Source organism: Oncorhynchus masou, chromosome 19, assembly GCF_036934945.1.
Source record: "Oncorhynchus masou masou isolate Uvic2021 chromosome 19, UVic_Omas_1.1, whole genome shotgun sequence".
NCBI classification, from domain to species: Eukaryota; Metazoa; Chordata; class Actinopteri; order Salmoniformes; family Salmonidae; genus Oncorhynchus; species Oncorhynchus masou.
In genome coordinates this window covers 15057519-15069710 of record NC_088230.1, presented here as the reverse complement: position 1 = coordinate 15069710, position 12192 = coordinate 15057519, and the positions used below count along the sequence as shown (strand labels likewise).

The window sequence follows — 12192 nt, the reverse complement described above, 5'->3', positions numbered from 1 at the left end:
TTCAGTTTGTCTGTTGTTGAATCTTATGTTCATACAAATATTTACATGTTAAGTTTGCTGAAAATAAACGCAGTTGACAGTGAGGACATTTCTTTCTTTTTTGCGGGGAGAGATCTATCTCACACACTAATATAAGATCTGTATGTAAAATACACATGTTTAGCTGGAATGTAATTTTCACAATGGATTAAGTATATATGTTTTGACAACCCATTTTAATCTAAAATCTAATGTCATTTTACAGACACAAAGGTACCCATAAGCATTCATTTCTGGGGGGAAAAATAACAAATGTGAAAAATTGGTCTCTATAGGGTTCTGGAAATATACTATGTGATACTACTAGTAAACGCGTAACCTGGCAACCCCATGAGCTGAGTGTACACTTAAGTTTAAATATACACGCGATCACCCTTGGGCAGCCTCGTAGGCACAGAGTTTGGAAAGATCTCCAGTGGGAGAAGGGGGGGCAGGGGCTATTTTGGATACCTCAAAGGAGTCATTAGAGGTGGATTTTGGACTGGAGCCATATTTGATGTGTAGGCTGGAGACATTCACAGCTATAGTGAAGCTAAGCATAGTTTTGTTTCTTGCTCTTTAGGGTCTACTACTGTAAAGCACATTTATAATGAGTGTGGAAATACATTTGAATTTGATTCTGGATTAAAAAATAAATAAAAATGGCTATACTTTATGCAGCAATATGTCTTTTTAGTTTGAGTATAAATGGAAAATTGGCCTAAATGTCTAAACCCTTTGAAATACAGAGTAAGATTGAAGCTATTTATGCTCTTACCATGACGACAATGGAAGAATGGAAACCGTTGACTGGCCTCCGATGCAAATTACCTGACTTCAACCGTGCAAAAGATCTAACGAACTGTTAGCATAGCATTAGCCTTACAGCAAGGGCACATCCTTGGCGGGGGTGTCAAACATGCAAGCCCATTCAATCCGTCCCACATTGAAATGACCAAATTGAAACTGTATAGAAAGGATGGATAGTCTTTTCACTCTGTCTAGCTTGCTAACAGTTATCAAAATGAAAGCTAAAGACAATTTTTGGCTAATTTTGACACTGAGGAAATATAATACATTTTAAGTGCAGCCCTCCGGACATTGGTGCCATGCAGCCCGCGTGGCAAAATTAGTTTGGCAACTCTGCTCTAGCTGTTAGCATAAATATTCGCACAGCTGCAATTGGTCATGTTGTACTTGTGTTTGAGCTACTGCTAACAGGACACTTCTCAAGCCTCCTATACAGTGGAGGAGCAGCATGCTAGGTATGCGGCTAGCAGAGTTATGGAGACCTTGCCTGTGAGAGGAGCAGCAGCTGGACGTGCCAGTGCTGCAGGAGAGCAAGGCTCAAAATACCCCCAGCCACTCCAATACTGACAAGACAGCTGGCCTGACTGACTGCTCTGTATCGGAAAACCACTGGCCTTGGAATAGCAGGGTGCTGCTGTGTGAAATGATTGGTGCACACACACGCACTGATGCTTTGACTCAACACACACACACCGCGTACCGCCACAACAGCCTAGGAACCTCCCCCCAACGGTATTGGCCCCTATGGAACTATGGAAGTATTCTTAACCTCTAGTGCCCTGGAATGTTCTGCTAAGATTAGTTGGCACAAGGTCTTGATGGATGGAGGGATGGGTGAAAAGAGGTTGGATTCATTTAGAATTACTTGCTCTTTCGCCCAATCCCAACTAAGCTCCTAGCCCCTATGCACTTGTATAGATTTGAAAGGGTTGTAAAGCTCTAAGCATTATGTCTACACTTCCACCTCGCCTATTAGAAGGAAAAGGTGAGCTTATTCATACAATGCTTTACACTTATTCAATCCTCTCAGATCCACACAAGTGCAGCCAAAGGGTTCACGGATTGGTTTGCGATTGACAATAGCCTGACTTTCTCAGCGGAAAACTTACTGAAACATTGTCTACCTGGACTTGTCCCATGAGACATGGTCATTCTGTGACAACCATTTTCCATTGTGTGCCCTAATGAACATTTGTGTGTTGATGACACTTGCCCTTGATGTCCATAGGTGCAACTATGGCTGGCAGGGCCAGTTCTGTGACGAGTGTGTCCCCTACCCAGGCTGTGTTCACGGGACCTGTGTCATACCCTGGCAATGTAGCTGTGAGCGCAACTGGGGAGGCCTGCTGTGTGATAAAGGTAAGGCATAGGTGCACATGCACACAATGGCTTGCATTTTAAGTGAAATCAAGTCAAATACTGTACATTTTAAAAGGGACGTTTCCACCCAGGTAGATGCCAGTCTTTCCCAGTCATTTGGGATTGAGGTCTGACGACAATACCTGGTGCATGTAACAAAGGTGGCGTGGAATACGGAGTGACCATGACCAGTTTGGATGCATGCGCATATTATACTGTGTGTATACACTACTGTTAAAATAACATCAAATTGATCAGAAATACAGTATAGACTTTGTTAATGTTGTAAATGACTAATATAGCTGGAAACGGCAGATTTTGTTTTAAATGGAATATCTACGTAGGGGTACAGAGGCCCATTATGAGCAACCATCACACTTGTTCCAATGGCACGTTGTTAGCTAATCCAAGTTTATCATTTTAAAAGGCAAATTGATCATTAGGAAACACTTTGCAATTATGTTAGCACAGCTGAAAACTGTTTTGCTGATTAAAGAAGCAATAAAACTGACCTTTAGACTAGTTGAGTATCTGGAGCATCAGCATTTCTAGGTTCGATTACAGGCTCAAAATGGCCAGACATGACCTTTCTTCTGAATCTCATCAGTCTATTCTTGTTCTGAGAAATGAAGGCTATATTCCATGAGAGAAATTACCAAGAAACTGAAGATCTTGTACAACGCTGTACTGCTGCCTTCACAGAACAGCGCAAACTGTCTCTAACCTGAATAGAAAGAGTGGGAGCCCCTGGTGCACAACTGAGCAAGAGGACAAGTACATTAGTGTCTAATTTGAGAAACAGATGCCTCACAAGTCCTCAACTAGCAGCTTCATTAAATGGTACCCGCAAAACACCAGTCTCGTCAGCAGTGAAGAGGCAACTCCAGGATGCAGGCCTTCTAGGCAGAGTTGCAAAGAAAAATACTTATCTGACTGGCCAATAAAAGAGAGGGATTAAGATGGGCAAAAGGACAGAAGAACTCTGCCTAGAAGGCCAGCATCCTGGAGTCGCTGTTGACGTTGAGACTGGTGTTTTTCTTAGTAATTTCTCGCATGGAATAGCCTTCATTTTTTGCAAACAAGCATAGAATTACGAGTTTTAGAAGAAAGGTCTTTGTTTCTGGCCATTTTGAGCCTGTAATCGAACCCACACATGCTGATGCTCCAGATACTCAACTAGTCCAAAGAAGGCCAGTTGTATTGCTTCATTAATCAGAACAAGTTTTCAGCTGTGCTAACATAATTGCAAAAGGCTTTTCTAATGATCAATTTGCCTTCTAAAATAATATTGGATTAGCTAACTTTTAGATTAACTGTCTTCAAAGTAATGACTCGGGACGTCGGGTTTGATATGAAAGCTTCTTTTAGTAATAGTACTTGTTCACGTTACATTTAACAAATTTAGATTCTACAGAGCAATGCCGGTAAGATGCTAGCAGAAAATCCTCTTAATCACCTTGCACTTGCACATAACTGGCGCGTTCTCTCTCATTCCTGTTGCAAGGCATTCTGGAACTTGCAGTCAAAAGCGTAATTCAATACTAACCAATACAATTACATATGTAAATAACTGTAAAGAAATGTCTTTAGATACAGCTCAATGAATTAACTTAAACATTAACTCTAACACATCAAAGTTACAACACTAACACAATGTGCCATTGGAACAGAGGAGTGATGGTTGCTGATAATGGGCCTCTGTACGCCTATGTAGATATTACATTAAAAATATGCCGTTTCCAGCTGCAATAGTCTATTACAAAATTAACAATGTCTACACTTTATTTCTGATCAATTTGATATTTTAATGGACATTTTTTTGGGACAGTTCTCAGTGACCCTTAACTTTTGAATGTGTATGTAAAGCGAATCACACACACACTGTTGAAGTCAGAAGTTTACATACACTTAGGTTGGAGTCATTAAAACTTGTTTTTTAACCACTCCACACATTTCTTGTTAACAAACTGTAGTTTGGGAAGTCGGTTAGGACATCTAGTTTGTGCATAAGTCCTTTTTCCAACAATTATTTACAGACAGATTATTTCACAGTTACACCTCCATTTGACATAATTTGATTCAATTGGAGGTGTACCTGTGAATGTATTTCAAGGCCTACCTTCAAACTCGGTGCCTCTTTGCTTGACATCATGGGAAAATCAAAAGAAATCAGCCAAGACTTAAGAAAAATAATTGTAGACGTGCAAGTCTGGCTCATCATTGGGAGCAATTTCCAAATGCCTGAAGGTACCACATTCATCTGTACAAACAATAGTATGCAAGCATGAACACCATGGGATCACGCAGCCATGATACCGCTCAGGAAGGGGACGAATTCTGTCTCCTCCGGATGAACCTACTTCGGCGTGAAAAGTTCAAATCAATCCCACAACAGCAGCAATGGACCTTGTGATGGACCAATGGACCTTGTGAAGATGCTGGAGGAAAAAGCATGTGAGCAAGGAGGCCTATAAACCTGACTCAGTTACCCCAGCTCTGTGAGGAGGAATGGGCCAAAATTCACCCAACTTATTGTGGGAAGCTTGTGGAAGGCTACATGAAAAGTTTGACCCAAGTTAAACAATTTAAAGGCAATACGTTCAATTAGTATTTGGTAGCATGTAAACTTCTGACCCACTGAGAATGTGGTGAAAGAAATAAGAACTGAAATGAATCATTCTCTCTATTCTGACATTTCACATTATTAAAATAAAGTGGTGATCCTTTTACTAGGATTAAATGTCTGGAATTGTGAACTGAGTTTAAATGTATTTGGCTAAGGTGTATGTAAACTTCCGACTTCAACTGTACATACTTTTGGTACTGCAATGGATGTATCTATTTGGCCACCTGCTCGTTGAATATCTCATTCCAAAATCATGGGTGTTAATATTGAGTTGGTCCCCCTCTTTGCTGCTATAACAGCCTCCGTTCTTCTGGGAAGGCTTTCCACTAGATGTTGGAACATTGCTGCCGTGACCAGAGCATGCCCACTAGTTCCAGAGACGCAAAACCATTGCACTGTAACAAATAGCATTACTGCCTCTTACAACAAGCAGATTTGCTGCTTGTTGCGGCGTCAGCATTGCTTGTTGCTGTGGAGACAAACCAATCCCCTTAGTAACTGATCCTGTTTTTGTTTCTTTGTTCCCTATTCATAATGCACAAATTAAAGTAGAAAATGGCCTGATTTCCCAAATGCATCTTAAGGCAAAGTTCATTGTGAGGACTTTCGTAGGAACAGTGTGTCCCAAAACAATTTACTAAAGTTGCAGTTGAAATAGCTTGTTATTTACAGACTCTCAGACCACTCGTAGAACGGCTAAGTCTGTCGCGAGATGCGTTTTCCCCCGACCGCTTTATTTTATACACCAAAAATCTCTACTAAACACAGAATCGAGATGTCTTTCTGTGACCACCGATAACTTCACAATGACGCTGACTACAAATACGAAGTTGCTGATGTCATTGTAATTGTTACAAGCAAAGCATAAAAAGATGCATCAAATGAAAACCGAGATTGAATTAACAGATGTATAGGCTACATAGGTTGTTCATTCAATTGAAATTTATTTTGCTATATAATTTCTACCTCAATGTATTTCATGATATGTAAGCACGTGCGCAATGTGCCAAATCTTGAGTTAATGCGTTTATTATAGGTTAAGCATTAGGATAAGCCACCTCAATATTTGCAGCCATAGCTAATATCTCTCTATGAGCTAATCCATCATCAGTACTGTGGAATAATTATGTTAAGGTAAGAATTCAATTTTGAAAGCTCATCTGAGAGCAGCGTTGCCTTTCTTTCGATCCTATCAGTATCGACACTGCCTTAACGACTCACTTAGGCAAAGTCTTGTCTGGGTTTTGGGAACGCATGTTAAATCTTCGGGCCGTTGTGGGGAAAAATGCATTGTTTTAACAATTAGTAACCCTAAGTTCCATCGCTATTGGGACACCGGGCCCAAAGCCTGACTGTTTTTTTTAGTTGCCTCAGATAATGAATCGAATATCAATTTGGTCTCTTTACCCTTTGTAATACATGAGCTTTGGAGTTGGCAAGGGAAAACTGATCCTCGAGGAAACCTCTAACCAGAGCTGACAATCGGGCCCCGCTAATGACTGGTGGAGATGGAAACTTGTGGCTACTGCAAAGGGACGTCCTTCTAGCTGATGGCATAGTTATATAAACACACAACACGGCTAGCACATAGTGATAGTAGTAATGCTACTTTTTTGTTAGCGTTACTGCTAACAGGATGTTTGAGTTGATACTGATGGTTACAGCAGAGGAAATCCCTCTAGCTGTTAGCATAAACATCTAAAACACATATCAGTAATTATACATTTGTGTTAATCGCTCCACTTCACGCCGTTATTATACTTGGGTGTGGAGTCTTACTATTATTTTTTTGCATTCATTCCGGGACTCCGAAATGGCAACATTCACAAGGAGGCAATGGCAGAGATTCTCATTGTCTTCCCATTTTGTGCTAAAGACAAAGAATAATCACTTTGAAAAATAACTACTGTAAGCTAATTTGAAAGAGAACCAACTGCATATTTACATAATAGCTACTTGGAATAAAAGGTGAGGTTTGTTTTACATTACCTTGTTTTGTGCCTGCCAGTAGGCTACAATGTTTGAATTATAGTTTGAACAGTAGACTGCTTATATGATGCAGAACTACTTACTACAAGGAGCCACCCGTTTTGTGATGAAAAATGACGTTCTCGTACTGCATTACACACAATCTTTGCGTTGTGTACAGTCTGTCGTGCTTCTTAGGGTGAAGTTAGCACGGTGATAGTCACTGCTGATAGGATACTAGTGTCAAGACCTTACTGTAGTGGCCATAGGGACACCCAATCCTCCCTCTGCCCACAGTCACTGTGTACTTTCTAGGATGAGAGGAGGTACACAGGTCCCTAGTGGGGTCCAATCCCTCTATTTATTCACAAGGCCTTTAAGGGGGGAAAACAGAACAGCCTCGGGGCTTGATACATCGTACACTTCCATAGTACTATGTTGGCTGACTTTGGGATGTGTCCCAAATGACACCCCTTTTGCGCTATTTGGGACGCAGAGAGTGTGTGCTTACCAAATCTAAATTCCCCTAGCCTCTAGACAAGTGTTTTTTTTTTTTTTAACTGAACAGTATTTAAAAATGCGCTATATGGGAATACTTTAGCTCTGTCTTGCCTTCAGGATAGGCTTACACCTTTCCAGTCATTTCACATCTGCACACAGTGTCTGGTGGGGTGCTGTAGAGAACCAGAATTATAGTGTAAGAGAGGTGGGGGGGGGCTTGATTTAGTGTTCCTAATCTGTGTGTAATTATGCCCAGATCTGAATTACTGTGGCAGACACCAGCCGTGCGTGAACGGCGGCACCTGCATGAACACTGAGCCGGATGAGTATCGTTGTGCCTGTCCCGACGGCTACTCTGGCAAGACCTGCGAGATAGGTGAGACACAATACAAGCTACCACTCTAAAAGGCTTAAAGGCCCAGCTCTATTTCTTCCCCTAGATCCTAGCTCTGCGCTGGCTACTTCCATGTTTTTCACAAATACTTTGGAAGGGCTTAAAGGCCTGTTCCCATTTGACCTCTGCCCTCTTACCCTAGTTACCACTCCAGGTGGGCTTAAAGGTCCTGTTGCATTTTGACCCCTTTAGGACTTTTCCCAGATTTTTACCTGCTCGTTTGTATAGTGATGTGTTTGTATCTGCACGTGTGTGTTCTACAGCTGAGCACGCCTGTGTGTCCGACCCGTGTGCCAACAGCGGCACGTGCCACGAGGTCCCTTCTGGTTTCGAGTGCCACTGCCCTCCGGGGTGGGAGGGGCCCACCTGCGCCAACGGTGAGAACACCACCCCTTTTTGTCTTAAACATCTCCCTCCATATCTGTACCGTCTCCTCCGACTCTTTCCTTTGTGACGCTTGCGTTTCCCTCCGAGCTTGAAACAGTGAACCTTGGCCTCGTTCCAACAGCTCCTGTGGAAGTTGCCCCTAAACCACAGATCTAGGATCATATTTTATAGCGCCAATTCCTAGTCTTATCATGCATTTTGAAAGTATTGGAATAGGGTCTGTGACTTGTTTTCTCTCCATCTAGCTAGCCCATCCCACTCTTCTTCCTTTAACCCCTTCCCTCTCCTTGGTGGCCATCCCTGCAGTAGTGTGTGTGCTCCTGTCGGGGGCCCCGGCTTCATAGGGGCTAGGATTAGACACCCTTCAGGCAGAAGACTCACCCAGAAGGGTGATTTGCATAACCTGCCCTCTCTTTGAACCAGGCCGCATTGGTGGCATGGTGTGGAGAATTCGCTGCACCTTCCACACATACACACAATGTGTGCCCCCCACCCCTACCTGTCTCATCAAGGTGTTTTCCCTAGTCCCCCAAGGTGTGTAGCTATCTGGCCTAAAGTATTGCACTGGTAATGGAGAGTGACTGTATGATTGCAGAATTCCTGTGTTTGTTTCTCCATGCCTGTATCAGAAGTGCAAGGAGAGGGCTTTAATAGCAGCTAATCTGCTGGGGCCTGGATTATGCTAATCGTGTTATGCTACCATGACAGTCTTCCCTCTTGCTCTCTTTTGCTTTCTCTCTCTGCTCTTTTGCTTTCTCTATTGCTCTTGCTTTATTTGTCTTCTCTTTCTTGCATCTCTGACTCTACCTCTAACATCTCACTCATGTCTCTTGTGCTCTTTCTCTTTCAACTGCATCTCTTGGACTCCCCCTTTAACTATCTTATTGCTCTCTCACTCCCTTCCTCTTTCTCAGTGACTGCGTAAGACTCTTAGCATGTGGTGCTGCTATAAGTTATTGATGCGTTCTCTGGCAACAAGCTCCTGAAAATAGGCTTTGTGGTCACTTTTAAAATAATGAAATGCAGTTAGCCAACACCTCTGCACTAGTGAGCTCAGGTACGCTTTAACAAGATGCCGGAGGTGAATTGTAGCGAAGGGTAGCGTTTTGATATACTAGCAATCTTTAGACGTTTACTGGAATCAGGACGGAATTAGCAGGACACTCAGTAATCCTCTAAACCTGGTTATTTTGAGAAAATTACTGGAATTTTGCGACCTTTGTTTTATAGGGGAGGTGATTATCTAAAGTCATACATGCCTCTTAGCAGACAATCTCATCCAAAGTAATTAACAGTACATTGAGTGCCTGTTTTTTTTGTGATCGCTGCAGGAATTGAACCCACAACCTTGGCCTACAGGTTTTATTCATTGAGATAAAATCTATTTTTCAAGAAACCTGGTCCAACAGCAGCAGGTTAACAAAGTTTCAGACAATAACTTGCATGCACTAACACATTGAACAAAACTATAGACACATACACTTACATGTCATAACTAAAAAACAACTGACCTAAAGACAGTTACTCTTCAATGATATTTACATTGATTAGGTGTTTTTAAACTCCACCAATGTGACCTTTTAATATGTACATGTGAGAATTCCAGGACCATGGAATTAAGTAACTAAAGCTATTTCTACCATGACCTGTTCTAATTCTTGCTACTCTAAAAGCAAATGAGAATGGGTCTGTAATTTATTATTCACTGAACTGATTAAAGAATAACAGTGGCATTTTACCCAATATGGCCTTATAACTCAGTGTTTAAGACTGCAAGGAGGGCCGCATGATCTACTGAATCAAGTGTGCTCAGGGTATATATGCCTCAACCACTAACTACCCTGAGCACACTTGATTCAGTATATCATGCGGCCCTCAGGTTCATTATCTATATATAGATATAGATATAGATCTGACGGTAATGTTTATCATACCAGCGCCTTCCTGGCCTTCAAAGAAAAACAAGCCATATGCCAATAATTAAAACCTATCTTGAGCTTCCTTATCAAGTTCTCCACATGAACAGTGAAGCTCAGCTTGTTACCAACCCCCACACCCAAATATTTGTACCCTTTGACTTGCTCTATAGTATGTCCATCCAATGTAGCAATGACATGATTAGTAACATGCCTGGCATTAGAAAATACCATGCATTTTGTTTTACCTGAATTAAAGACCAGCTTCAAATCATATACAGATTCTGTTATATGGTGTTAAATGCTCGTTGGGCATTTTCAAATGCTTAAGATAAACTACTACCACTTGAATAAAGAACAGTGTCATCTGCATAAAAACAAGCATCCACTGTTTCAATATGATCCCCAATGTTATACAAAATTATCAACAGTGGGCCCAAAATAGAACCTTGCGGAACACCTGAGCACAACTTTATGGACTCAGATTTACAACCATCCGTCATTACACATTGTGTACAATTTGATTGGTTTATAAATGACCTATTTAGAGCATGACCAGTAATTCCACAACATTTTAATCTTTGCACCAACAAAGCATGGTCCACGGTGTCAAATGCCTTCGGCAAATCAATAAAGATGCATTCAATTCAACCATCTGAGCCACACCGGACCATTGTGTTTATAGAAATTGTTACTGGATAACAAAGTCGAGTTGTATTCAATCGAAATCGGTCACCACATGATTTCATATTAAACGCAATGTATTGTTAAATGTTGAACACCGACTTAGTATAGTATGCCAAATGTGTGGCAGTGTTTGTGCTGTTTATTTAATTTTGTGTTTTTGGTTTTACTCAGACATGGACGAATGTGCGTCCAGTCCTTGTGCCCAGGGCGGGACATGCATCGATCTGGAGAACGGCTTTGAGTGTGTGTGCCCCGCACAATGGGGTGGGAAGACCTGCCAGATCGGTAAGACCCCCTTAGTTTTTTTCTTTCCATTTACAAGTTGTCAATTTATTGATTGACAGGAGCTCTACAGCCAAAAGACAAAGTTGAGTAAGGACGAACACCTGATTATGCATAGAAGTAGGCCTGGCCTGTGTGCAAATGTAGATCTATAAATGTGCCCATTTGTGGGTCTGATTAGTATTTCTGACTTGTCTTAGCTTACCACCACTGAAGCTTTTCAAATATGTTTTCTTCACCTCAAACAGCAAGTAAACTAAATCTGTATTTATGTCCATTGACAATGACAATAGTTCTTCAACGTAGCCTATTTGTAAAATCTTTCCAGCTCCCAGTGTGAAAAGGGGAAAAAATGTATCCTCTGATCCGATGGAAACATAAAATAGGGCTACCTGATATAGTTCTTGTGCAAATAGCCTACAGTTGTCTCTGTTCAGAGCTCAGTGGCATGGGAAACTGAGGGGCCACAATATTTTATACAATGTTGCAAGTTTGCTAGTGCATGCTTCAGGCCAGACCCAAGTTAGTTGATACAATGTTTAAAGTTCCTTGCAGACAGGCTATGCATAAACAATGTTATTTATAGGATATTTTATACCTTCCGGCTGCAATGTTTTTGTTTATTGGCTTTAAGTAGGCAATTTTTACAGATAGCAGTAAAGTGACCTTTAGAATTTTGATTTACCCCATAATGATTGAGATACTAATATTTTATTATAAATGAAACTGTTCCCTGAATGTGTGTATGAAAATCATAAATTGGCACTCCAAATGGAAAGGTTTGACCAACCCAGTTGTAGCCTATTACCTACTGGCTACTTTAGGAGCTTAATGGCATAATCTGCAAAGGCCAGCAGCAGCTGGAGGAGAGTCCGGAACACTTTTCCCCCTTTTTTTTCTGTTTGGGGATCTTGATCTTTGGCTCCCTCTTGAGTCACTTGTGTGTCATAATTATTTAATCACAGTGTGCCTAAAACATCAGACACATAGTTTGATTTTATTAGAAGCACATAGTGTATCGCCCAGGCTCTGTTGCAGCTGGCCACGACTGGGAGGTCCATGGGGCGACGCACAATTGGCCTAGCGTCGTCCAGGTTAGGGAGGGTTTGACCGGTAGGGATATCTTTGTCTCATCGCGCACCATCAACTCCTATTGCGGGCCGGGCGCAGTGCACGCTAACCAAGGTCGCCAGGTGCACAGTGTTTCCTCCCACACATTGGTGCGACTGGCTTCCGGGTTGGAT

At 41.7% G+C, this 12192-nt stretch overlaps 1 protein-coding gene across 2 annotated transcripts in view; it reads left to right on the top strand.

Moving 5' to 3' along the window:
* The window catches only part of jag2b (jagged canonical Notch ligand 2b), a 101361-nt gene that overhangs the window by 46311 nt on the left and 42858 nt on the right, over positions 1-12192 (top strand). For both annotated transcript variants that reach the window (XM_064925053.1, XM_064925052.1), the window contains exons 6-9: positions 2057-2187; positions 7539-7658; positions 7940-8053; positions 10838-10951. In XM_064925053.1, coding sequence (XP_064781125.1) covers positions 2057-2187; positions 7539-7658; positions 7940-8053; positions 10838-10951 — 479 coding nt within the window. The remainder of the gene's footprint in view (positions 1-2056; positions 2188-7538; positions 7659-7939; positions 8054-10837; positions 10952-12192) is intronic.